This window comes from Papilio machaon, chromosome 21, assembly GCF_912999745.1.
Source record: "Papilio machaon chromosome 21, ilPapMach1.1, whole genome shotgun sequence".
Classification (NCBI taxonomy): domain Eukaryota; kingdom Metazoa; phylum Arthropoda; class Insecta; order Lepidoptera; family Papilionidae; genus Papilio; species Papilio machaon.
This window is the reverse complement of record NC_060006.1, coordinates 1403176-1429056: the sequence shown is the minus strand read 5'-3', so window position 1 is coordinate 1429056 and position 25881 is coordinate 1403176. Positions and strand designations below refer to the sequence as shown.

Here is a 25881-nt window from a genome sequence, read left to right as displayed (position 1 = left end):
AGTGATGTGAAGAATTACCGTCCTATAGCTATTTTGTCGTGCTTTTCAAAACTTTTTGAATCCTTAATATTTCCCATTCTATCCGCTCATGTTAGCACAGATCTGTCACCTAATCAACACGGGTTTAGAAAAGGTTTTTCGACAGTCACAAACTTAACACTGTACGTGTCTGATATTTCTGGTGATCTCGATAAAGGATTGGAGGTAGATGCCGTTTATATGGACTTTTCGAACGCTTTTGATCGAGTTAACCACTGTTTGTTGATAAAAAAATTAGAAAACATGGGTATACATGGGTCCCTGTTACATTGGTTTGAATCATACTTAGCAAAAAGACTTCTTTTTGTTACAGTCAATGGCTCCGATTCTTGCCCTTTTGTAGCCAGTTCTGGAGTACCTCAAGGGTCCCACTTAGGTCCAATCTTGTTTTTAATTTTCATCAATGACATTTCAACCGAAATTAAACATTGCAAGTTCTTATTATTCGCTGATGACCTCAAAATCTACAAAACGATTAACTCCATGTTAGATATAAAAAATATTCAAGACGACCTTAACAATATTCAAAAATGGTCTCTAGAAAATCATATGTTAATTAATCCAAAAAAATGCTTCCAAATTAAATTTACAAAAAAGAAAAACACTACATTATCTACATATGTAATATACGGGACAAAGCTTATGAAAGTCAACAAAGTGAACGACTTGGGCATACTGGTCGACGCGGGGTTAAATTTTGTCGATCACATTGACGCAGTAGTCACGAAAGCAGCCAAAATGTTGGGCTTCTTACGTCGTAACACGAAATGTTTTCGTACCGTCCGCAGTAAAATGGCCCTGTATAATGCTCTGGTACGCAGTGGACTTGAGTATGCATCTACCGTGTGGAATCCCTTATACTCTATTCACTCTCAGCGCATCGAAAGTATTCAAAGAACATTCACTAGACAACTGGCGTACAGCTGCCATGGAATCTCGCATCGTTCTTCTTACGATGCGAGATTACTTTTCTTTAGGATGACCTCCCTGCGAAACCGACGCAAAATAATTGATCTCGTACTATTATTTAAGGTGCTCCACAATGTTATTAGATGCAGCGACATCACTCAACATATCTCCATATCTGTCCCCAGAGTAAGTCCTAGAAACTACATAAAAAATATCTTCCACGTTAAATTTGCCAGAACCAACCTCGGTCGCAATAGTCCTTTGGTCCGAATATGTAACGAGTATAACGTCATAAACAGCTCCGATATCGATATATTCAATGATGGTTTGACCTCATTTAAAAACAAATTATACAAATTAGTAATAATATAACTAGTTAGTAAGAATTACACATGTGTCCGATGTAATTTGTACATGCCTTTAATTGGTATACATGTTATCCAAAATGTATCAGTGAACTTTTAATATGTTTCCATTCAATATGTATGCTGTTGGCGTGATTAAATAAATAAATAAATAAAATAAATAAAATAATTTTTAGTCGTTAATTTGACGCCCCCTACAAATAAGTAATACAAATATACTATGTATTTAATAAAAGAGGTGTGTCCGGAGCGTGCAATATGAAAGTCCGTTCCAAGGTTTAACACATCCGTTTGTGTGGTCATAAATCAATCTTTAGTGGATCTAAAAAATTAACGGAACATAAAGCTGACTATGGCATATACATTAAAATATAATTAACAAACGCGAAATTAATAATTCAACCCTTAATAATAGATCTCAGAGATGAAATTGTTTTCATTGAAAATGTCCATCCAATTGGAAGAATATTTGGTGAGAAGCGCGCGTAAAATCTACATGGGTATAGAAAAAATATTTTCTACTTTCTTTAGACTTATTTCTAAGCTAAAGTTAGGATAACTATCAATGTCATGGGTACATCAACCCCGAAACTAAAGCACCTCTAAAACAAAAATTATGCATACGAAACATTTGAATAATGCAGCCACTTATATCCTATGATCTCCTGATGTTTTTTTATTCTCAGTTGAGTTTTTTTGAATGATTATCCAATGAGTTTAGTAGGACAGGGCCAAGGGAAATATTTATATGGGGTCCTTTAAAGAGACGGGTTCATAATAAATCCTATCCTCGGTTAAAATAGAAATAGTTGATAAGTGGAGATTATCGATACTTGGTTCGAATTTGAATATTATTATTATTTTGTTCTATTACTGGCAAAGGTACAACAATGGACGGGAGAATCATTTTTAAAGCTTTTTAACTTTAACTTCCAAATAAAACTCACTTAATCTATAAGAAAATTAACAATATTAAATTATTTATTTCTTAATACTTGCCAAAGGTATGGCTTTATTAATTACGAACTCTATTGAATTGAAATAAAACTGGCGAAATAAGAACATAAGCTTTTATAGTGCAGACAAAAAGAAGGCAACATAGCGGTCAACGCTCGCCGTCCAATATTAGCTAGGTCGGACGAAGGACGTATAAATTTCTATCATTGCATTCTAATCATGAAAATATTTGCACAATACCTATGCTAAATAATTCATCGAAAATCCATCTGAATTCGCTAATGTGGTTTACGCTCTTATATGACAAGAAATTATTAAAAGTAATTTACATTTTTACATTAAGACTAAACACTAACTAAACAGGATTATTTCATATGATATATTAGATTTTTTTAATAGCAAGAAATTACAAGTTGTCTCTCGACCAGCTGATTTTCAATGTTGTAACTAAAACGTAAAATTGAGGCAGACGTTCTGACGTCATATCATGGCGCGACACGCCTCCATTGCCCTCTCTTTCTAAAGGCCGTGTTTATGAATTGTTTCACATACTGGTTTAGCATGCTTGATAATTATCTAATATGTAATATTAAGTCTTATCACCGAGGCATAAGGTTAACATTCCAAAAAAAAAAAACGTTGAGAGCGTGGCTATCGTCATGTTGCTATCTCATACTTGGCATATACCCATTTCATTCACTAACATAAAATCGACTACTGGCCGTTTATGCTCGCCTGGTACTTTACCGCCAGGGATTGCAGCCGCGGACGAGCGTTTGACACGGGTTTGACAACTGCTGACCGCGGTAATGTGAGTGTGAGAGGTTTATTCGCGAATTATTCTAATGAAAACGCATGTTGAGCGATGTTGATCTCAAATGGAAAGGCCATTCTGACGTGTCGACGTTTGTTTACAGAGGAGGAACCGAAGACGCCGTTGTCGGTGCGAGTGGTGACCGGAGTAGCGGTGACGGCGCGCAGCAACGGCGTGGTGCGGCCGACGACGCCGGTGCCCTCCATCGCCGCCCCAGTCCCCGTGCCCGCCCCCGCGCCAGCCGTCATCGTCTCAGACCCGCCGCCCGCGCCCGCTGTGATTCCCCCCGCGCCGGCTGTTATTACCCCTGTGCCCCTCCACGATTTCGTACAAGAACATTCCAGGGCGCGCACTACGAGCAACAGTCATGGGTAAGCTCTTGCGTTTCATGTTCTCCTAGTACTTGCGACGTTCAAAACAGCTGGGGCATTCGAGCGCCGACAGAGCGCCGTTTTTGCTACGACGAGTTTATTTTTTACGCCTCCGGCCTTTTTCCATTTGTTGTTTCTTTTATAAGCCACCCAGTTAATGTTTTTTCAAATGATAACAAAAGTATCACAACCGTCCGACACCCAAAGGGTTAAACAGAGAAACAGAAATAGCGAGTTGGCATATTTGAAATATAGATGGAGGGAGCAATTTAAAACCACTTCAAAACAGAGGACAGCGTTGCTAGTCGTTTTAAAAATTGTGATGGGAAAAGGGATGCTAATCATTTACAGCTATGTGGTGTGAAATATGTGAAATTCTTCAATGCATATTTTGTTGCATCATAAATTTCACTGCCATATTATTTCCTTCCTAAAGAAGTGTAAAAGCGTAATATTATTTGTGTGATTTAATCGACCTTAATAAAAAATTAGAAACGAATAACAAAAAATTACAATTTTATCTCATGTGACTTGACTATAAGTGAAACAATAATAAACGAGTGTATCCTTAGAATTGATTAGATAGATCTGGAACATGGAGGGACTTAATAGAAATGAATGCAAAAGAAATGGAAAGGGGTCACAATGGTATAATAAGTTTATCCTTGTCAGTCGTCCCGGTGATATGATGTCACTTGAGGCTTTGATTTATTTATTGTCATCGTCCCATTGCTGCCAAGGTTTGGATATTAACGAAACCGTATTGAATATTAATACGATCTGCGCTGTGTTATTATTCATCAGTGGTTAGATGGGGCCTTGCTGCATGCATCATTAATGCAGCGCTATGCCTACATTAGTTTATGCTTTCGCATACAATACCTCGCACTTGTATGATAGGATTTTTATTTCTATGATATTTAGAAATCGCCACTGGCCATAGGTAATTGCAATAAAATGAGAGAAAGAAGAAACCAGAAAGAATAGAAAAGAAGGACAGATTGAATCGAAGTTGAGACTACACTTTTTGAACAATTTTGCTTTCTTGGCTTTCATTATAATTATTTCTTGTTTAGGCTGCCACAAATCCCATCACCCCCTTCCGTGAGCAGCAGTGGCAGTGGAAGTGGCAGCAGTAGTTGCGCGCCGCGTGCCGGTACCAGAGAGGTCCACAATAAGCTAGAGAAGAACCGACGCGCCCATCTCAAGGAGTGCTTCGAGCTGCTCAAGAGACAGTTGCCCGCCACGTCAGATGACAAGAAGACATCCAACCTGTCCATTTTAGGCTCAGCCATCCGGTACATACAGGTAAACTATTTCATTCTTTCGAAAAAAAATAGTCGTCGGTTCATTTTGTCTTTTTGACTTATTGCAATTATTTATAAAATACTAGGAGCGCAGAACGTGCGAAGAGGTGTCAGTTATTTTGCAATGTTTTCTTATCACATTGGTCGGTCTTATGACTTGGCATATCTTTTGTCAGTATGTTAAAGCGTTATTGCCTCTATCAAGATTCCCTGGGCATTGTTCACAGGTACTACGCCGCAAAGAGCGCGAATGCGAACATGAGATGGAGAGATTAGCTCGTGAAAAAATCGCCGCGCAACAACGGCTCGCTGCTTTGAGACGAGAAGTCTCTGTAAGAACTAGTGGCGCGCGGCCCCGTAACATTGGTGCGTTAACTTAGCGCGTAATATGTTCTCCTGGTACACTTTAGTCAAAATTATTTTGCTTTCGATTGTATTGACATCGTCATAGAGTCGTCGTCTCCTTCAGTTGGTGGCTCATTGTCGATTGGTTCGATTCAATACTTTTTTTTATTTTTATAAAAAAAGACTTGGATAGAAGAGAAAGCATATGTTGCCTTGATATTTTGTACTGAACGTTTAGTAGTGATTATATAACACGTACACGTGTCATTGAGAGTGGAGTGACCTTTTAGTGTGTCCTCTCATCACTTAATTTAGACTACTTTAACTATACAGTTCTTTGTGACGTAATATGTGTTATAATTTGCAATATTGTAGTAGTTTCTCAGGATAAACCTTGAGACAAAGGGGGAGGAAATATGTAATAACTTAAGAAACTTTTTTTTAATTTCAGATGGCGTAGATGAGAAAGATAATATTGCAAATGATCAAGTTTTAGGAATACCAATTAGTGTAAGTTTTATTTATTTTTCATAATGAATGCCTAATAAATACGTACAATCAATTTAAAACGAAATATTATATTTTTAGATAACTTCGTCTCCGCCACGATCCGCGGCACCAATGGAGTCATCACCCCCCCGCACCCTAAACTTAAGTACGAAGTTGCGCGCGCTGCCTATACAAATCACGCCAACCACCTCGCAGGTATGTTAGCCTGGTACTACGTTAGAAATTAGAGCTGACCTAATCGGGGATTAGGATTTAGTCACAAAATGGCCGCCGCAGCTCCATTGTTTCTATTTTCCTTATTGACGATGATATTATGTTATAATTATGTTTAACAAGCTATCTCCCGCGACTCCGTCCGCGCGGAATAAGAAAAAACTTAGTAGGATATGTGTTCTCCCAGATTATGTTCTACATCTACAATTTGAGCGAGATCCATCTAAACATTCGCATTTACAATATTTGTAAGATTTAAAATTACAATATTTATGTGGGAAGTTGTTTTGGAAATCAGCGAATTTAGAATTTAATTCTTGCAGGTGGTAAGAACTTCGTATGGTTCCAGACATCACAACACATTAACTTTAACCACTCTCGGTCCAGCCGAAACAAATACGCAGGTAATAAAATCATAATAAAAATCTTCTTTTATTATTGGGTTATTTTTTTCTATGTAAATTAATAAAATAATCCCTTATCACTGAATCTGTAAAAAATATTACTATAAAAAGTAACAACGCACTATTTTTTCTTTTTTAGAATGGACAAGTAATGGAGAATGGTGTAACCAATACCCTTAGTACTACCCTAGTGCATCCTGCTCAAATACATCTCCCCCTTTCGCAGGTATGTAGTGTCATCATAAAAAGTTTTAATTTTAAAAAGTTTAATCCGTCACGTATAGAGAAATAATTAATTGTTGCATCGATTCTATATTTTTTTTAAATCTCTGCTTTAATGCAAATGAGAAGGATAACAATATCATAACAATTTTATACATGTGTATCGCAGTTGAAATTCACGGTATTAAACATTGTATTCCAGGTGGTGGTGGCCCCGGCGGCGTTACAATTACTGTCTGCCGGCGGCGGGCTTCGCGTGTTGCAAGCGCCCGCAGTACATACTAATGGTGAGTTATGTTACCTTAGTACAATCATAGCACAACAATAACAAAATATGACACGGTGGTAATTTTTTTTTAATTTTTTTATGTTTATGTTGTTTGTTGTTGGTGTCGTTTTTAAAGGAGTTTTTTTAAGAATAAATTCTGAACAATATTTCCTTAACTTTAGATCTATATCCTACTAGATAATGCCCGCGTGAAATTAAAAAAAAAAAACCTTAGTAAGTAGTCTATGTGTTCTACATCTGTGCCAAATTTCATTAAGTCCATCTATCCATCCATCTAAACATTCGCATTTATATTAGTAAGATTATTTTTCTTAAAAAGTCACCTATGTTTTGCAGGTGTCGTGAGTACTGAAAATAGTAGGATAACAAAAGAAAATGGATTGGTGTCCACAGCTCCGGTGTCGACAGGTATACACAATGTTCTCAAATCTTTTTTAAATGTCGTCTAAGACCGACCCTTATTAGTTATGCATAAATAACAAATCACGTAATATTGATACAATGCTACTACGTTATTTGTAAAATTTCAGAAGGTGGTAGCGTGGTTGTGAGCGGACTAACGCCGCTGGTGATGTCACAGTCCGGCACACATCTTCTACAAACCCACACCCTCACACACAAGGTGAATTAACGTTTTATCATTGAAAAGTTAGAATAAAAATGTAATTGAACCAAACTTATGCCCTGGTCATAGTTTATGTTTAAGTTATTGAAATTGTTTTTTTTTTTTTTTTTTTTTCAGATGGTTGAAACTCAGGTGGTGAAAGGCGGTGGCAGTGTGGCGCCTATGACAGTCAGTACACAGTACCTAAGTTCGACTACCATCGTGAAACCGATGGTGGTAGTGTCCAGCGCCCACTCGCCGCCTGCGCCCTCCACGTGAAGGCGTCGTCTTCACGAAACCGTCCTGCACCTTATTATCGCCTGGTACTTCGTCACCTATGTTGCTAAGTTTTTATTTAAACCAGCGCTTTCTAGAAGAATAATTTGAGCAGAAAACAAGAAGAATGTTTTTTAGTTTCGTTAAAACTAGATAGAGAATATACTTTCTGCATCAACTATGCCTTTTAAAGTTAGAGGAGCATTTCGTCCGTGGTGGGAAGATGGTTGAACGCATACAATGTAAATAATGTCCTGTTCATGTTTAATAGAATAACTTGTTGTTTACTGCCAATTTAAGCAATAATATGAATATGCGGATGACGTCATACTTAGAATTGATACGTCATGAATTCGAGAATTCGCCTACTACCTCAGATGCGGTAACCATTCCTTTCAGATCATACACCAGAATGATTGCGCAAAAGTGACAGGATCTCGTCTATTCGCGTCTTTAGTTAAGATCGTGTTCGGTTAATGTGTAAAACTGTACTGTGCATATGAATCAGACGGTGATAGCAAAGTGACAAATTGTGTGATGGACACTTCATGTGCCGAAAAGTCTAAAAACCGAAACTTCAAGTGTACACTTCACTTTATATTTTTCTACAGATGATAAATTCCACAATGTGATATACTACGAGTATTCCACAATGTGGTATACAATAATGTAACGGAATGAATGTAAAATATTATTTAATATTTATTTATAAATATCGATAAATATAGGGAGCAAAATTATATATTATACAAAAATGACATAAGAATTTGGAATTCTTTAATAGAAACATTTTATTATTTAAATTATTTAGACATTGAATAGGCCTTTAAAAATCTGAGAAAGTACGTTTTGTGTAACCAATAAATTTAATTATTTGTTTCTTTTATTTATGTAATGTTAAATGAAAATCATGAAAAAATATTGAATTGTATCAGAATAACTATTATTAAATCAATTTTGTTTACTGTCTACAATTTCTGTTAAGATTATAAAAACAATCAGTTTAAATTGTTTTGTTACTCAATGAATGTCTGAAATGGGCTTATCAAAGTTTTTACAATAATATGACTGGATTTGAATCAACTGTTCCAAACGGAGATAAATCCTAATTGTAAAATTAGTGGGATGTTATTGCTCCTACTAAAACTATCTACTCTCTGGTAATATAGAATTAGTCGCAAATGTACTTGTTGTATAATTAACAAGAAAAAAAGTTTATTTTTTCTATTTATATCTGTGATGTGTGTGCAGTTTAGCTACTGTAGTACTGGAACTTCTGTACAAAGACGTCTTTAGGTGTTGTCAATTTCTAATAATAATCGTGTGTTTAAAGTCAATAAATTAATTGTAATTAATTAGCTGTTAAATAACAAAAAAAAAGTATGTGGCTTATATGTGTCGCGGAAGCGGAAAAATTAAGAAAGTTGAGCATGTGATATGAGCTGGTGACGAGTACCAGGAGACCAGAAGTCGTATTGCAGCAATCGGACACTATCATTTTTCAAGGTTTGTAGAACCGATGGTAAATGATCAGGTGCTTTTCTGTTCTCCGGGTCTGGTGTGGGCCAAGCGGCCGTCCTCACAGTGTGCCTACCTGATTTTTAAAATAAAAATTTATTTATTATAAAAAAATTCAGTCAAGCTACTCAGAATTTTCTACTCTCATGCTATTTAATAAAATAATTTTATTGCATTTTCTGATTAGAATTTGTACATCTTTTCGGAAATAATTTTATACTGTGACTGATATTGAATAAAGACAATTTAGCTTGACTGAATGGAGTATGTAAAAAAATCAAGATCTTGTATACATTAAGGGTTATAAAATTTACTGTAGCTCCATTTGTTTCAGCGATTGTTAAGTTTGCAGTCTTATGCGTTATCTTGTTAACCAAGTTATAAAGTACATAAGTGTTCTGTAAAGCAATATGTGCCAATATAGTTGGTTAATGGTTTCCAAAAATGTAAAGAGTGTTTAAATCGATAAAGCAGAGTCGTTTCGGTTGTACGTAACGAGCTTTAACTCCCATTATTTTAAATATTTAAAATTATTACTTTGATACAATTTCCCTTGTGCAATAAGAAAGTTTAGACTCCAAAGTGATTGAATGTTTATGTTCCTGATGTCCGTTTGGAAACATCAAAAATTATATTTATTTTATTTATTTTCATCATTTAATTCACATTTGACATTTAAAAATTGGCGGTAAATGGTTTCTAAAATTTTGCGATGATTGTTCTAGGAGACTGCAAATAGCCTTTTAGTTTAATGTACTAGGAAACTATAAATGTCATGTATTGAACTTTCCGTAGGTAAAAAAGTACTTAAAAACCTCAGATTAATTAATATTGAATAGGATAACCAAATAAATGTGATATTTATTTGTAATTCACATTCGACTTGTTCAAAAGAAAAGTAAGAATCCAATTTTTCTAAAGTTTTTAAACTTATTTTATGCCACTCCATATTTAGCCTATATGTTGGAAAGTAAAGTATTATGTTGTATTTTTGACATTTTATCTATTATAAATATTGATTAATCTGAGGTTAAAATTTCTATAAAACTAACTTTTTTGTAAATTATATTTTTATACTGTAACGCACAATTAACTGATCTGTTTATATGGCTATCTGTTTGATGGAGGTAGCGTTTGTACATTGCTCCTTTTGTTTCAACGGCTCTATATCAGCTACCTCATTAGACAGGTAATGGCTTTTTCGCTAAGCGATAGGATCGACCTTATTTTGCAATAGATACTCTTCGTATTTATTATCTCCTAGTAACAATTTGTACTATGACTACATAGTTTCAGGCTGTGGTTAGCTCTCAGATTATTTTTGTTTGACCAAATAAATGTTTGTTTTTATTGATTTTAATAATAACAGCTTAATTTTGATTTAATTTCATTTAAAAAAAATTATGTGAAATTAAATCTCCATTTTTCGTTGAAGGTAAAAACAAAAAACAGTATTTTCTGATCCTTCGAAGTGTGTATTTTGTCACTTTGCCTATATATATTATTAATATAGTTCGAATAAAAAAATGTAAAATAATATAATAAAGAGAGAAATTTATTTTAATTGTAATATTATTGCGAAGCGAAAATGCTCATGTAAATAATACGTAGTGTATAAAGTTGTAATATGTTAGAAATACAGGAAATTGCATATTTAATTTATAGCCGTTTTATTTCACCCTATTAATTATTTTAATGAAATTAAGAAATAATAGGAAAATTATTAATATTTATTTATTGAAAAATCACTTTCTTTCTCAAAAAAAGTGAACTCTCTGAAGAAAACTTTAATAACTGGAATATAAAATAAATAACCTGTTTACACCAAACATTATCGAACGATTACTTAACGTTTCTAATCGTGGATTTCTGAAATCAAAATCACCGTGTAATGACAAAGAAGACGATATGTTTTATACAAAGATTTGGTCTCAGAAAGTTAAGTTAAACTAATTGTTTATTAATTAAAAAATACGAAACGAATTAAATTTTATTTGTTAATATCGGTTTTCGGTAGAAGACATTATGAAAATGGAATTCACATACAAACTAAGTCGGGTATTGAAACTAGATTTGTTGCTATTCGAGTGATACGGGTCCGCCATTTTCGTAGTTCGTTCTTATCAATTTTATGACATGTCTTAAGTTTGTTCTTATATCTTGAGGTAATTAAACGTTGCTTGAACTACCTCTATGTTACTTAATTAGTAGATTACTTTTACGATTTTTTTTAGCTTTTTTTTTATTCATAGTTTGAAATTGGATGGATGTTTGTTTGAAGGTAGCCCCAGAAGGGTGTAATGGATTTTGATGAACACATCATCATCAGCTCACGACGTCCCCACCGAGGGGCTCGGAACCTACCCCAAGTTAGGGGTGACTAGGCCATAGTCAACCACGCTGGCCCAGTGCGGGATGACTTCACACATGTCATTTAATTTCTTCTCAGATATATGCAGGTTGCATCACGATGTTTTCCTTCACCGTAAGAATTTGGAAGAGAGCATAGACTGTTAATAATTTTTTTTTCCAGGCGGACGGAGTCGCGGGGAACAATTAGTGTTTGTCCATTTTTTAAATTAGAATAGAGTCAACAACTCGACCTGTCAAAGACGAGGTTCCTCGGAATATGGTGTTCATGCACTTTTCATTTGAAACGTAATGTACAAAAATTATTAGTCAACCAATTTGTTATTGAAAAGCATAATTATCTTATAGCCTATTCCTAGGTAATATCTATTATATACTAAGTAAAATGAAAAATATATTATTGTGTAGAAGGAACGAAATTGCATCACATGAATACTGCAGTTTTGTTTTAAGTGGTGGATAATTTTTTCATTCACAAACGGATATGCGTCAAGTCTGTTTTTACATTTGAATATTTTTACATAAAGTTTTTTTTTTAACATGCGGAGAAAAAGGCACTGTCTGAATTTATTTGGGACTTTATAAATATTATTCTTCGTAGGTTTCTGTAGCCAAAATATCCGTTTAAAGCACATTAATATCTCTGTTGTGTCAATAATAAATGACAGAAATGATGGTACGTTTTATACAAAGACTGATCTCGGAAACCCACAGTTAGTAATTAATCTGTATTAAATTTTATTTATGTGAATAAGGACCCTTTTTCTATACATTAACATAGGCTTTCGGTGCCGAAACTTTAATATAAAACATCTCTTTCGTTAGTAAAAATCAAAGGTTTTAACCAAATATAATATTTATGATTATCAGTGAACATTCGAAGGTTTTCATGTAACCACATTTTCCGGCAAACAGCGGAACCTTGCACATCCGGTAATTAGATAAGATTGTAATCATTGTAAAAATAACATAAAAGTCTTTAATATTTCCTTATTTAGCATTTAATTAGGCATTTAATCCAAATATGTGATAACAGGAAAAATTACGTTCTTATTGTTTCTTCTAATTATATTACATCATTTAATGAATGAATGTTTTTGAATGAATGAATGAATTGAAATAGCTATGGTGATAACCAAAATGAATGAAATATTCAAAAAGGGCAGTATTAAGAGCACCTGAAACCGACATACGTGTATGCGTTGATGAATAAATGTAGTAGAAGCGAGAGAGGTGTTCAAGACCGTGCCAAATGAAGGTTCGTGTTCTCTGCCTACTCCACTGGATTATGGGCATTATATGTTTTGCCAGACCGAGTTCTACAGCTACATCAAATTTCATCGAGATCCATGCAGGCGTTCTGGAGACACTTTCTATAAATATCCATCCATCCAACATTCCCATTTATAATGTTAGTAAATCTACTACTATCGACCGCGACTTCTTACGTGCGTAATTAAAAAATAAATAAATTAGTAGCCTATGTGTTCTTCCAGGCTATGTTCTACATCTATGCCAAATTTCAGCGAGATCCGTTGAACCGTTCTGGAGATACCTTCAAAGAAACATCCTTCTATACTTTCGTATTCTATATATCTATATATATAAAAGAAAGTTTTGTTAGTTACACTATTTATAACTCAAGAACGGCTGAATCGATTTGACTGAAAATTGGTGGGCAGGTAGCTTAGAACCAGGAAACGGACATAGGATAATTTTTAACCCCGTTTTCTATTTTTTATTCCGCGCGGACGGAGTCGCGGGTAAAAGCTAGTTATTATATAAAAGAAAGTCGTGTTAGTTACACTATTTATAACTCAAGAACGGCTGAATCGATTTGACTGAAAATTGGTGGGCAGGTAGCTTAGAACCAGGAAAAGGACATAGGATAATTTTTACCCCGTTTTCTATTTTTTATTCCGCGCGGACGGAGTCGCGGGTAAAAGCTAGTGTTATATAAAAGAAAGTCGTGTTAGTTACACTATTTATAACTCAAGATCGGTCGAACCGATTTAGCTGAAAATCGATGCGGAGGTAGCTTAGAACTAGGAGACGAACATAGGAACTTTTTTATCTTGTGTGCATTTTTTTTAAACCCGCGCGGACGGAGTCGCGGGTAAAAGCTAGTTTATAATATTAGTAAGATTAGAAGGATTAGAAAGATAAGTTACTCGAAATCACTTACAAGTTCACTCAGAATAAGCTTAGGTATACGCATTAACCCTGAGATACGAGATACTTAAAAATTATAAAACGCTGTTCTATGAAAAAAAAAAAATGCGCAAATGCAAAATTTCAAGGTTTGCGTTATCGATTCGTCAACGTTTTAGTTTACACATCCTTTATCAGGAAGTAGGAGTAATGAACCTTGTCAGCCATAAACTAAAAAACACATGTGTGTGTTTATCCTATGACAGGTCCTCGTTTCCACTATAAAAAACAAGCGCGGCATTTTCTCACCGCAGACATTCAGGTGATTTCTTATTGCCTGGTACTTTTTACTGAAACATAAAAAAATGTGGGTATATTTAACTTTGTTACTTCTGTCACTTTCTGGTCTAGATTTAGTGCCGTTAAGTACTAAAGACATAGATATATCTATACCAGATGATCTAGACCACAATAGTATAGATGGAGATGGTGAGGACATAGATTTGTCTAGTCTAGGACCAGACGCTTATGGCACACCGAACAATGACAGTGGTAAGTAAAATGCCTTTACGATTTATTTAAAGTTCCTGTTAATAATAAACATTGTCTTGCATTGAGTCTATTAAATTGACTAGGCAAAAGTTTTTCCAAGTTAAAATGTATTTTTTAAAGTTTTTGCTTATTTAAGGCGATTCTCTCTCAACGTGGTCGGAATCATCGTTAATGAACCCTGAAGAGATGGGCAACTATGGGCAAGGCGACATCCTGATGCCGCCGCACCACGCCCGCAACGGCATGAAGGACAAGACCTCGCGCTGGCCAAACGGCATTATACCTTACTCGATAGATGGACTTTTCAGTAAGTAGACAGCTGTAGTAAAAAATAAAATATTTTTTTTAAATTTTTTTTTGTAGGCTAAATGAGTCATATTAAGATGACTGTATTTATAGGTTCAATACATTCAGATATGACTGATAACGTCAAAATGATAGATAATTTAATCCTATTCTCAGTTTATTGCGTTTAAAATACGAACAACTTTTAATAGAGAATTTTGACAAGCAAATGAAGTTTTCAGCATCAGGTACCAATTCCATAATTCTTGAAGAAAGCCTGATAATTTTACAGCCCAGGAGCAAAAGGATACAATCATGAGGGCAATCGCTGACTACCACCGTTTGACGTGTCTGAGATTCGTGCCGTACAACGGACAGACAGACTACATCTCTATAACAAGTGCAAATACAGGTTGTTGGTCCAGTGTAGGAAGAATTGGTAAGTATTATTTCTAGTTACTAAATATATGACCACGTTTTTCATGAAGTGAAGGGTTCTGTCGATATAGTAGCTGAATGGCAGACATCTTAGCAGATTCTTATTATTTTGACAAAACTAGAATCAGAATATTTTCTTACCAAGACATTACCTGACATTTCAACAAAGCCCTGAAAGTGACATAGGGACTAAATTACAGAAAAAAACGGTAAGAGGATATATGAAAAAGAAGCGTAACCTAAACCGTTAAGCAGAGAAAAGCATACCTTCGTCTACTCTGTCTGTTCAGTCTTTAGGTCTGTACCCGAATGATAAATAGGCTAATGTTATTTGACTTTATGATCTCTTTGCAACGTACAGGCAGTCGTCAGGAGGTGAACCTGCAGACACCAGGTTGTTTGTCAAAGAAGGGCACCGTGCTGCATGAGATCCTGCACGCTGTGGGCTTCACGCACGAACAGAGTCGGCCTGAGAGAGACGATTACGTCACCATCAATTATAACAACGTTAAACCCGGTAAGTTAGATTTCTATTAAAGAAGCTTGGTTTTTAAGAAGAATATTTATTTAAAAAGAAAAAAAATTTAGAGGGATGACAAAAGACCATTTTGCACAAATGTTTGGACATTGGAAACCTACAATAAGATAAACTGCAACCATTGGATATAAGACCGATTTAGGTCAAACTTTCAATGTTTTAACACTGCGTAGGTCTATAACGAAAAATAGAACTATAAAATTGTTTAATCTTTCGTGAGACATAATAATAAATAATTTAAGAACGGCTTAACTCACGTGCGATCGTCCGATCCATGAACGTCCGTCGTGAAGATGGACCCCCGACGGGTCCGAAACTAGTCGGTCCTGTTACCGGACGATCACACGTGAGTTAAGCAGTTCTTAAATAATTTAATAGAACTGTAGTTCAGATTATGTTACTTGACTCACGATAACAATTAAATGATGGATTCGAATCCATGAAATTTATATTTATACTACGAGTATACTAGAGCTGTATAGAAAACAGCTGTAAAAATGAGCAAGCGTTGTAGAGTAGCACTTATTCTTTTAGCTTTACTTCAAAGGCTCAAGTGGCAATCAGGCTACACTGCGCGTGGTTTAGAGTTCAGACGTCTTAAATTTACCTCTTAGCACAATCTTACGGTTGTAAGAAATTTCCCTTTTTCCCCATTTTTCCCTTAAATTATTTTTACATAGCATAGAAAATCTTATGCAGAAAAAAATAAGAAGATAGGTACAAATTTCTTTCCTTCATTATTGGTTTTGCGTGATTATGAAACAAAGATTAGACTGAGTGAATTAGTGACCACAATGGTGTTATGAATGGTTGGCACATCTGTATAAGCTAATGTAGTAACAAAATGTTTGTTGTACAAGTGCTTTGACACTGGATGTCCAAAGTAATATGATATTTACAGGTTCCGAGAACAATTTCAAGAAGTCCGATAGCTCCTATACCAGTGGCTACGGCGTTCCCTACGACTATAACAGTGTTATGCATTATTCCGAGTACGCCTTCTCCAGAAACTCAAAGAAGACCATCGAACCTAAGGTATAGTAGATTTTGAAGATAACAAAATAATGTTTTAAATGTAACTGCCACCTAGAGTTATTAAATGGTAGCTAATGGAATCGCATAGCGTAGATTTAGTGTGACGGATCTAAGTAGCCAATAATTAACAGTTTCTGTGCCAGTTACACAGGGAAAATTAATTAGGATAAAAAAATTCTGAAATCTATATATATAAAAGAAAGTCGTGTTAGTTACACTATTTATAACTCAAGAACGGCTGAATCGATTTGACTGAAAATTGGTGGGCAGGTAGCTTAGAACCAGGAAACGGACATAGGATAATTTTTACCCCGTTTTCTATTTTTTATTCCGCGCGGACGGAGTCGCGGGTAAAAGCTAGTTAACTATAAAATACATTTTTGTAGCAATCCGGCGCTATTTATACAAGCATAGTTTAAGTTTAAATGTAGTGTTTGTTATTTGATATGCTATTAATTGTGAGGCAGGTTGGAGGTGTGAAACTAGGACAGAGGGATGGCCTAAGTCGAGGTGACGTGAGGAAAGTCAACGCTATGTACAACTGCAAGAAACAGTAAGTCATCTTTTTTTTTTACAAAAATTTTAGTTTTACGTCAGTAGATTTCTACGGTTAAACGGTCATAATTCTGCTATTTTTTGACAAAGTTCCAACTTTGATGAAATGACGTGAGTCCGTCGACTACGGGATCCCGGTCTGTAAGTGTCACGTCAAATTAACAGACATTATGGCACAGATCGCTATGTTGAATATGCTCTTTTTATTTTAAAAGATTTACGGTTACGTCGCAGTAGTTTTTTTTTAATTATTTATATATTAATTTCTTTAGGGAACCTCAATCTGGATGGCTGTCAGAAATATGGCAAAATATTTTCGGTGGCAATGACAAGAAACTTGAGTAGATATTGAAGAAAATCTAAGTGCTTTATTCCAAAGGTCTGCAATTTAGAATAAGAAACTAGTCTTATATGTGTATTTAATTTTTGTATTGTAAAATAATCTAATAAATCGAAATTTTACTAAAGTATAAATTGTTTTTATTTGTAAAGTTTATTTAGTTTGGTGTTATTTTGACGTTTTACGTAGAAAAGTAGAAATAGAGAAAAAAAAAAACATCCATAGTTTTCAATGCTATTTATTTCAATACTAATTAGTTTTTATTTCTTGTTCGAGCCAGTATTGCGTTCGTTAATATTTATTTAGAATTCTCTATCTTGTTTATTTGTTTTTCCATTATACATTTGATGAATTGATAGGATCTTTCACATTTGCAAGTCTCCTCTGTAACAATAATTAAGGGTTTAATAACAAATTTTTAATTACATGATTTAGATAATACAGTAGAAATCTCAATCTCTTATGAGTGTGCGTTCCAGAGTCCTAATTTTGTCCACCTTCTTTTCCCACTCTATTTTAGACAGGAAAGTATAAGAAGGGGATTTGAAGTAAGACACATAGGAAGGTAAAATGTTCTCTTTCTATGGACTTATCCACACACCCTCATAGTTATGCTCTCCTTGTCATATTGGATTTATTCTTTTGTTTCTTAAATACTGAAATTGATAATACTCACGTCTATCTGTACATTGAAAAGCTATGTCAATTAATTCGTTAGTGTCATATCCGTCATTGAGTTGTGTTAACACTAGCGCAGCGGAAGCGGCGTCGAACTGCCCCTCTTCTGATGCCACCCCGCTTGACTCTAACACGCAATGGATGTAGCACTGTGTAATATATGTCATCGTATTGTAAATTAAAAAAAATAGAGAGCGTCGGTGGCTCAGGGGTTAAGCACTTGACTTGCAATCTGCAGGTCCTGGGTTCGAATCCCGCCATGTACCACTGTGTTTTCGATTTACATATGTACATTTGTCCGACGTTCTTACGGTGAAGGAAAACATCGTGATGCAACCTGTACATATCTGAGAAGAAATTCAAAGAAGAAGAAGAAGAAGAAAAGAAGAAGATATGTGTGAAGTCAACCAACCCGCACTTGGCCAGCGTGGTTGACTATGGCCTAGTCACCCCTAACTTAGGGTAGGCTCCGAGCCCCTCGGTGGGGACGTATAGTGAGCTGATGATGATGTATTGTAAATTATATCTTAGTTATATTATAAATGTGAATGTTTGAATGGATGGATAGATGTTTACATGAAGGTATCTCCACAACGACACAACGGATCTCGATGAAATTTGCACTGATATAGATCTTTGTCTGGAAGAACAAATAGGCTACTTTTTTTAATTCTGCGCGGACGGAGTCGCGGGCGACATCTAGTTATTTATGATTACCTTGGGAGTTTTGTCAGTTTCATCTGGAAAGCTTCCGCTGTTGTTAAGTTGTTCTAAATACGCTGAAAGCACATTAATATAGTAATAAAATAGTGCAAACATAAGTTATATTTCTATTACGATAAAAAAACGAAATAATGTTGAGTACTCATGATTCCTTGCAATGTAGAGTTGGAGTTGTACTTCATTTCAACTTACACATTTGTATTCTAAACGATTCATTACATTCCTTCATAATGTTTATTACATCTATTTCACTTCTGCTCTCCTGGTCCTTTGTAGTCGGTATGCTGGTTGTAGTAGTTTTCTCCTGGATGTCATCTTCTTTTTTCTTTTTACATTTTATCGGGGATAATATTAATAAAACTAAGGCGCAAATTAATACTGCACGATGCATCTGTGTCGTCCTAGTGAATAGGTAGGTTTTTTACTAGGTTATATGTAGGTTTAGATGGCAGAGATAATGAACATTTTGAAGAAATAAAAAAAAAAATTTAAAGGACTAATAATAAATTTGTCTTTATTTAGATTTGATTTAAATTTAGATATTCCAGAATCTACAGCGGGTTTAAAAGATAAATAAAATATAAGTTAATATAATTATGCATTCTTTTAGGAATAGCAAATTTAGTATCTAGCGAAATTTATTCTGTTTTTTAAAAAGATCCAAATTAAAATGTAAAAAACATTTAATCTGTATATATTTAATTGAAATTGCTAATGTTTGTACACGTGATAAATTAATTATCATAGAAAAGTTGGGGATCGCAAACGTGTGACATCGGTCAACTAAAGACAATGAGGAGACAAAGTAATAAAAAGCGATTATTGCAATGCTGAGCGAAAAAATAAATGACTTGATAGACCAATTGATATCTTAGTGTAGCGACAATCCCTAAAACTGTTTAAATTAAGAATGTAGAGATAAAGTTATTTTAATTTTTTTTACAAACTAAAAATTCTTAAATATTTCTCACTAATGATTTGAAATATAATTCATACAGAGATAGTTATTCAGATACGAACTAAACAAAAAAAATGTTTGTAATCTATGCATAAGTAATTAGCGAAAATTGAGTTTAATTTCGAAAATGATATGCGTTCGGTGTATTATGATTCAATGATTGGTTGGAAATAGGGCTTAGTTGGATTCATTATACTATCATTAATACTGACTATTGTACCGTTAATTTTGACTAATTGGACTCGTGAGTACTTTAACAACATTAATTATGTTTACTCAAAATAATGAAAGAAATTGAATATAGTAATTAATTAATTAAAATATAAAGAATTAATTAATTAATTAAGGACGCTTTTCATTTTTTTTGGCATTCCAGACATTCTGGCATATCGTGATACCAGGGTATCATGAGTTACAAGTAGTCACGTAGCTCCGTGTGCTTGCATTATTCATGAGGTGAAATGTCTGCATGTCAATAAGGCAATGGATATTTATAGCATCTTGTTGCATTTGTGAAACGATTTAGACAAAATTAATAAAAATGAATAAAAGAATTTCAAGTTAAAAACATTTAGTTGGTAATGAAAGTCTATTAATATACTTTTTATAATATGTTTTTCCTTTTTTTTGTCTTCTTATGAAGAAAAAGGATGATCAATGTTTCTCAAATCATCGTCTCTTTTCCATTACCGAGCCTATTGTTAGCTCTTCTATCTGCAAAGATAAGATGCATACTGGTGTATTTAAATATTCGCGGGCGAGACATGTTCAAATACGTTCATAAATAGAAAATTCTGTGCTTTAAAATGTTTGTTCGAATAAAGAATGGGGTTCGCATAATCGAGAATGGCCGGTAAAAGGAATTTAATGGAATAAAAACGACAAAAGAACGTCGTAAATAGAACAAAAATAAAGGAGTTACGAAAAGAAGATCGTAATTCGGGCTATATAAGTCAGTGTTTATGTGACCAGTGAAGAAGACGAAGGAGATAAAGAATATGGTAATACTTACGTTGACATGTGGTGGTGTAGATAGTACGTAAAGTATAGCGTCAGCCACATCTGAGGGTTGTAACATCGGTATATCTTCAGGGACGTGCTTTCCCGCCATATCTGTTGCCACCAGACCAGGGGAAAGACTCTGGAAAGTTATATAAGGTGTCTATGATTTCATATTTTCTATCTAATATATGACCGCGCGGAATTAATAAAATAATAATTAGTAGTCTATGGATTAGTATGCCAAATTTCAGCGAGATCCATGCAGCCGTTCTGGAGATACCTTCTAACAAACATCCATGCAAACATCCATCCAAACATTTGCATTTATAATATTAGTAAATTACTACTCAAAGAAATGAGAGTTTTCCGATGTTTTCAAGTATATTCAAAAATAAGAAAATGTTACAACATAACAGTTTGTTTATAGTTAAATATGTTAAAACTAGTGATGCAACGGAAGTGTCTTACCGGAACCAGAAACGGAAACAGATGTCAAAAATAAATTTTAGCAGAAACGGAAACGGAAACGGAAGCGGAAACAGAAGTGTAAATAATAAAAAAAACATATTTACAATTTTTTTTATAATTACGTACATTTATCCGACGTTCCTACGGTGAAGGAAAACATAGTGATGCTGCCTGCACATATCTGAGAAAAAATTTAATGATATGTGTGAAGTCAACCCGCTCTGGGCCAGCGTGGTTGACTATGGCCTAGTTACCTGTGTTTTTTTAACGTCAGGAAATGCATTTACGCACCCCTACGCCGGGCTGTGCAATGGCGTAGGGAGTGTGGGACTCGCCGGCCGCAGAAGGCGACCGGAATACCCACTAAAACCTGACTGCCCTCCGACGCATTATGGCGGGGCCACGGGGACGCGTGAGCTTACTTCCGTGACCCCGCCTGCATGGCCTAGTTACCTCTAATTTGGGGTAAGCTCCGAGCCCCTCAGTGGGAATGTATAGTGAGCTGATGATAATAACGATGATGATATATTACATGGTTATCACTTATTCAAAAGTACATTTAATAACTCGTAAGTATGAAATAGTCACATTTTGCCAGTTGTCAAATTTTATATGGACAATAACTAGACAGTTTACTTCAGCAAGAGAAACTGATTGTTTCAAACAGCAGCAGAAAATATTACGCGCTTAAATTCACGAAAAAGTACGTAAACAAACAAATGTGACAAGTCCCGAAAGGCCGTGCACGGACTGCGCGTCTCGCGCCGCGCATTTGGATCTCTTAGCCATCGTAAAGTTCCGTTTTATCTCCGTTATAAAAGTTGCGGAAACAGAAGCAGAAACGGATGTTGAAAAGCACGCGGAACTTCCGCACTTGCGGAAACGGAAACAGACATCCGTTGCATCAGTAGTTAAAACTATAAAATCTTTGTTTTCAAATACATCCAATAGATGGTGATGTGTCACAAATCAAAGCCTGTCATGTTTTTTTTCGTTTTATAAAATTACGGTTAGGTTGTCAATATTTCGTGTTCTTGCCGTTGTGACGTAGAAAATTACACCGTTGCATAAATTATATTACGAGTAGAAGATAGATTAAAAAACAGTTACGGTAACTTTGATCCTGTGTTTGCAATCTGCAAGTTCTCCAAGCAGGCTGGAAGTGAAGGCAGTGACGGCGTGTTTCGTACTGGGGTACACGTTGTAGCCTGCTACTGAGGGGATGTAGTGGCCGGCGACACTTACAACATATCATAAATTAATATCCTCGTAGCTTATGTAATCCTGGTAAGAATCTTGCGAATATCGGTTAAATAAAACTAAAAAATTGTTTTTTTCCTTTTAATTAAAATTATTTTTTAATATTTAAGCACCAAAATTAAGTTAATGAATCTGTGTTTTTTTAGACATCATTTATTAAATTATTATCATTATCATTATTATTTCAATATATATTTAGTGGAATTATGTTTTGCATCATTTTATAAGCTTCAACCAAAAACTAAATAAAAAAAATTAAGACTTGTTCAAAACGTGTTTATAGTAAAACTTACCTGTTTATATTGATAATATGACCATCAATGTTTCGTTTGTTCATTGAAGCGATGGCAAACTTAGTACAAATTACTAGACCTTTGAAATTAATGTCTATTGTAGCTGATATTTCCTCTGCGGTTATCGTTTTGTCACCTGAATCTGTAATTTTAATAAAGAATCTATCGATCAAGAAAGTAAGAAGTAAAAATTTCTAAAAGAATAAAAAAATTGTAAGATAAAAATTCAAAAAAATAGTTAAGGGCCACCATACATTTGCATATTAAAAGATTACATAAATTAAAAATGATAAGCGTATGTAAATTTGTAGTTACTTGCTAAAATTATATTTTCTAGACTTTATTGATCACCAACATTTTGGACGAATCGATAATGGATAACTTTTGTAAAAGCGTGACTAGTTTTTGCACATCTTCAAAAAACTTACCGCTTATAAATCCAGGGTAGTAAAGTACCCCAGCATTGTTGATAAGCACATCTGTACCTCCCAGTTTCTCATCTACCCATGTGAATGCTGCCTTGATATCAACTATACTACTGACGTCACATTTCCTTGAATATATCGCACCTTTACCTGTTATGTTTTGCTTTAATTTCTGTAATTGAAAACAATATTTAGAACAATGCGCCCTTGTAGCAATATGGAGATTCACAACACCAACTTACCTCAACGAGTTCTGGTCTCCTAGCAAGTCCGACCACTTGCATCCCGGAGTTAGCCAAGCTCAGACACACAGCCGCGCCTATGCCAGCGCTGGCTCCCGTCACCACCGCTGTCTTGTTCGACCAACGCTCCATCTAGATGGACGACACAAATATTGGTCAGCACACACATCTCCACTGAGAGGCTTGAGCCTGCTATAAGATTTTAAGATTGGACTTTATTAAACTACGCTCGTTCATTGAATTTAACAACTACAGCGTCCGTTTTGTTCGTTTAGCAACCTCTAGCTTTCTCTCTTTGCTGTGCCAATCTATAGAGTTTCTGATATGACAAATCAACTTTCTCTTTTACTTATTGTATATTTTATATCTTTTGTCATTTCCATCTATTTTTCCCTCTATTATTATAAGATAGTCATGTCATGTCAGATATCCCAGCGTTTCCGTTTCGTTTTCTGTATTTCAACCTCAATGGTCCACCAGAAATAACCATTCATAAAGTCTAACTGCCAGGATAGTTGATCTAATGCAGGATGAAATTTTAAGATAAACCAGAACCAGAAGTAACCAGAATTTGCACATTTTAACATTACTAGTCTATTTATATTTGTGGGCCTAGAACAATTATTTGTGACAATTTTCTTCGTATCGTTGTCATCGTAAATGATTTCAAAATTTGTATTAGATTTTTGGTGTGCATAAATTTTGATATAATTTTTTTTATACGATGATGACTGTCACAAATATAAGTACTAGGCCAACAGAATAGATTAATAATAAATTAATTGAAAATAAACTTACTTAATAAATTTATACACACTTTCACTTCAAAAATTAATAACCAGTATTGGTGGTAAATGCTGAAAAAACAAAACACAAATGATTTATAGATATAAATAAATTAATTTGCAATATGAATGCCGTCTACACTTTGCTTGAAAGGAAACTGTAATGATGCGAGATTCCAACAAGTTGAATGACTTTCATTATAGTACAAAGGTACTTAGATTGCACAAGGCAACGCAACTTGTTTATTACTTAAGTTCTTATTATACTTTAAAATCTTTGCCTTTCTGTGATAAAAGTTACGTGTATTGAATTCAAAATGTACTTTAACATGTGTAACGTTCATTAGAATGGTACCATTCAGATATTTTTTTAGGAAACTTTTTTAAATCCCGCTTGTTTTTGTTTGCAATCAGGACTTTTTCGCAGTGTTAGTGAAATTTCAGTATCATAGATGTAATGTTCTAACATCTATTATTTACCTGTTCACATACTAATTTTAGAATAACTACTAATATTTTGCAGACCAACTAATGTCAAAGTCCATCGATCAAGTAAAACGCCTGGCCTATTTAAATAGCAATCAGATTGCTTTGTAATTCAGCTTATTGGAATTGCTATTCGCAATTACTAAACGAATAAAAATCAACCAATAAACTTTTAAAATTACGTAGAGACCAGTCATAATTGATGTTTTAATCGTTAACAGAGATCTACGTATACGTTTAGCTCACCTTAACAAAGTGCATTCGCTCCGAAGCGATTCCATAACGAACTCCAAAAATATACTAACAATAACTTTCTATGTCACATGATTGTCACGTGTCAGTTCCAAACATTTTTGAAATTGGTTATGGTATTGCTTCGGAGCGTACACTTTGTCTAGGTCGGTAAGTTTTATCCCCGCCATGTGCATTACGGCTTAGTTGCCCCTAAATTGTGTAGGCTCTTAAATCTGTGTGTGAGGTTGTATTTAGACACGTTACAAAATCATGACGACGCAAACGTCTTGATGAGTTGAGAAGTTGATATTAAATAGAATATTCCGTTCATGCTAATATTTTGAATTAGATTTCGCACACTTTTAAAACATGCATCTAAAACTTTATTTTTTCTGAGCTAGTAGCGATAGTTAGGTTAAATTTGCTTATTTGGTTAAAATGTAAGTGGCGTCGTGGGGTGTAAAGGCAAGGAATGAAGAGCCAAATAAATTAGGAAAGCACTCGTAAACTGCCACCGCACACCCCTCTCCCGCCTCGCTGCTCCCGCCTGATGCAAGTTTAATTTCTGATACACATGGCTCATGCTAACATCGAATACATTAATATATTACATAGTTAACAAACCAACTAATTAGATACAATCAGCTAAGACTATCCGGAAAATACAAATCGAAGCTTAACCTTTCGGTTGTTTCAACTGTTTACACTGGCGGTCAAAATTTAGTGCCACACTCAAGTCCCGACGAAAAATGTTACCATCCAAGCAGTGAGGCATTCTTAAAGTTTTATTCCAAATATTTTAATTTTTTTTTTGTAGTTAAATTTTTAGTGAATGGAAATGTAGCATAACGTTTATCGAAAAGGTTATGCTACATTTCTTCTTCAACTTGTCAACCTCTAAATTATTTTATTACTCGCCA

The 25881-nt window shown here is 34.7% G+C and overlaps 4 protein-coding genes across 6 annotated transcripts in view; 2 read left to right on the top strand and 2 right to left on the bottom strand.

Annotated features, from left to right (window-relative positions):
* Positions 1 to 8354, top strand: part of LOC106709926 (max-binding protein MNT) — a 33771-nt gene extending 25417 nt beyond the window's left edge. For all 3 annotated transcript variants that reach the window (XM_014501849.2, XM_014501847.2, XM_014501848.2), the window contains 11 exons: positions 3188 to 3455; positions 4532 to 4763; positions 4990 to 5128; positions 5559 to 5617; positions 5696 to 5812; positions 6154 to 6234; positions 6374 to 6460; positions 6659 to 6743; positions 7082 to 7153; positions 7276 to 7367; positions 7488 to 8354. In XM_014501849.2, coding sequence (XP_014357335.2) covers positions 3188 to 3455; positions 4532 to 4763; positions 4990 to 5128; positions 5559 to 5617; positions 5696 to 5812; positions 6154 to 6234; positions 6374 to 6460; positions 6659 to 6743; positions 7082 to 7153; positions 7276 to 7367; positions 7488 to 7628 — 1373 coding nt within the window. In that variant the 3' untranslated portion in view covers positions 7629 to 8354. The remainder of the gene's footprint in view (positions 1 to 3187; positions 3456 to 4531; positions 4764 to 4989; positions 5129 to 5558; positions 5618 to 5695; positions 5813 to 6153; positions 6235 to 6373; positions 6461 to 6658; positions 6744 to 7081; positions 7154 to 7275; positions 7368 to 7487) is intronic.
* A 5614-nt stretch (positions 8355 to 13968) lies between these two features.
* On the top strand, positions 13969 to 17471 carry LOC106709842 (hatching enzyme 1.2). Its single transcript, XM_045683271.1, has 7 exons — positions 13969 to 14216; positions 14353 to 14523; positions 14794 to 14940; positions 15301 to 15456; positions 16379 to 16512; positions 16980 to 17065; positions 17340 to 17471. The coding sequence occupies exons 1-7, from the start codon at positions 14030 to 14032 to the stop codon at positions 17410 to 17412; spliced, it is 954 nt and encodes a 317-aa protein (XP_045539227.1). The 5' UTR covers positions 13969 to 14029; the 3' UTR covers positions 17413 to 17471.
* A 208-nt stretch (positions 17472 to 17679) lies between these two features.
* On the bottom strand, positions 17680 to 19225 carry LOC106709859 (general odorant-binding protein 84a). Its single transcript, XM_014501753.2, has 4 exons — positions 19001 to 19225; positions 18803 to 18864; positions 18084 to 18234; positions 17680 to 17791 (listed from the first exon to the last, which is right to left on the bottom strand). Exons 1-4 carry the CDS (start codon positions 19197 to 19199, stop codon positions 17706 to 17708), a joined length of 498 nt encoding a protein of 165 aa, XP_014357239.2. The 5' UTR covers positions 19200 to 19225; the 3' UTR covers positions 17680 to 17705.
* A 1159-nt stretch (positions 19226 to 20384) lies between these two features.
* LOC106709858 (farnesol dehydrogenase-like) lies at positions 20385 to 24327 on the bottom strand. The gene is made up of 7 exons (XM_014501751.2): positions 24255 to 24327; positions 23457 to 23588; positions 23218 to 23386; positions 22790 to 22931; positions 22347 to 22476; positions 20779 to 20907; positions 20385 to 20480 (listed from the first exon to the last, which is right to left on the bottom strand). The coding sequence occupies exons 2-7, from the start codon at positions 23586 to 23588 to the stop codon at positions 20436 to 20438; spliced, it is 747 nt and encodes a 248-aa protein (XP_014357237.2). The 5' UTR covers positions 24255 to 24327; the 3' UTR covers positions 20385 to 20435.
* Between the last annotated feature and the right edge of the window lie 1554 nt (positions 24328 to 25881).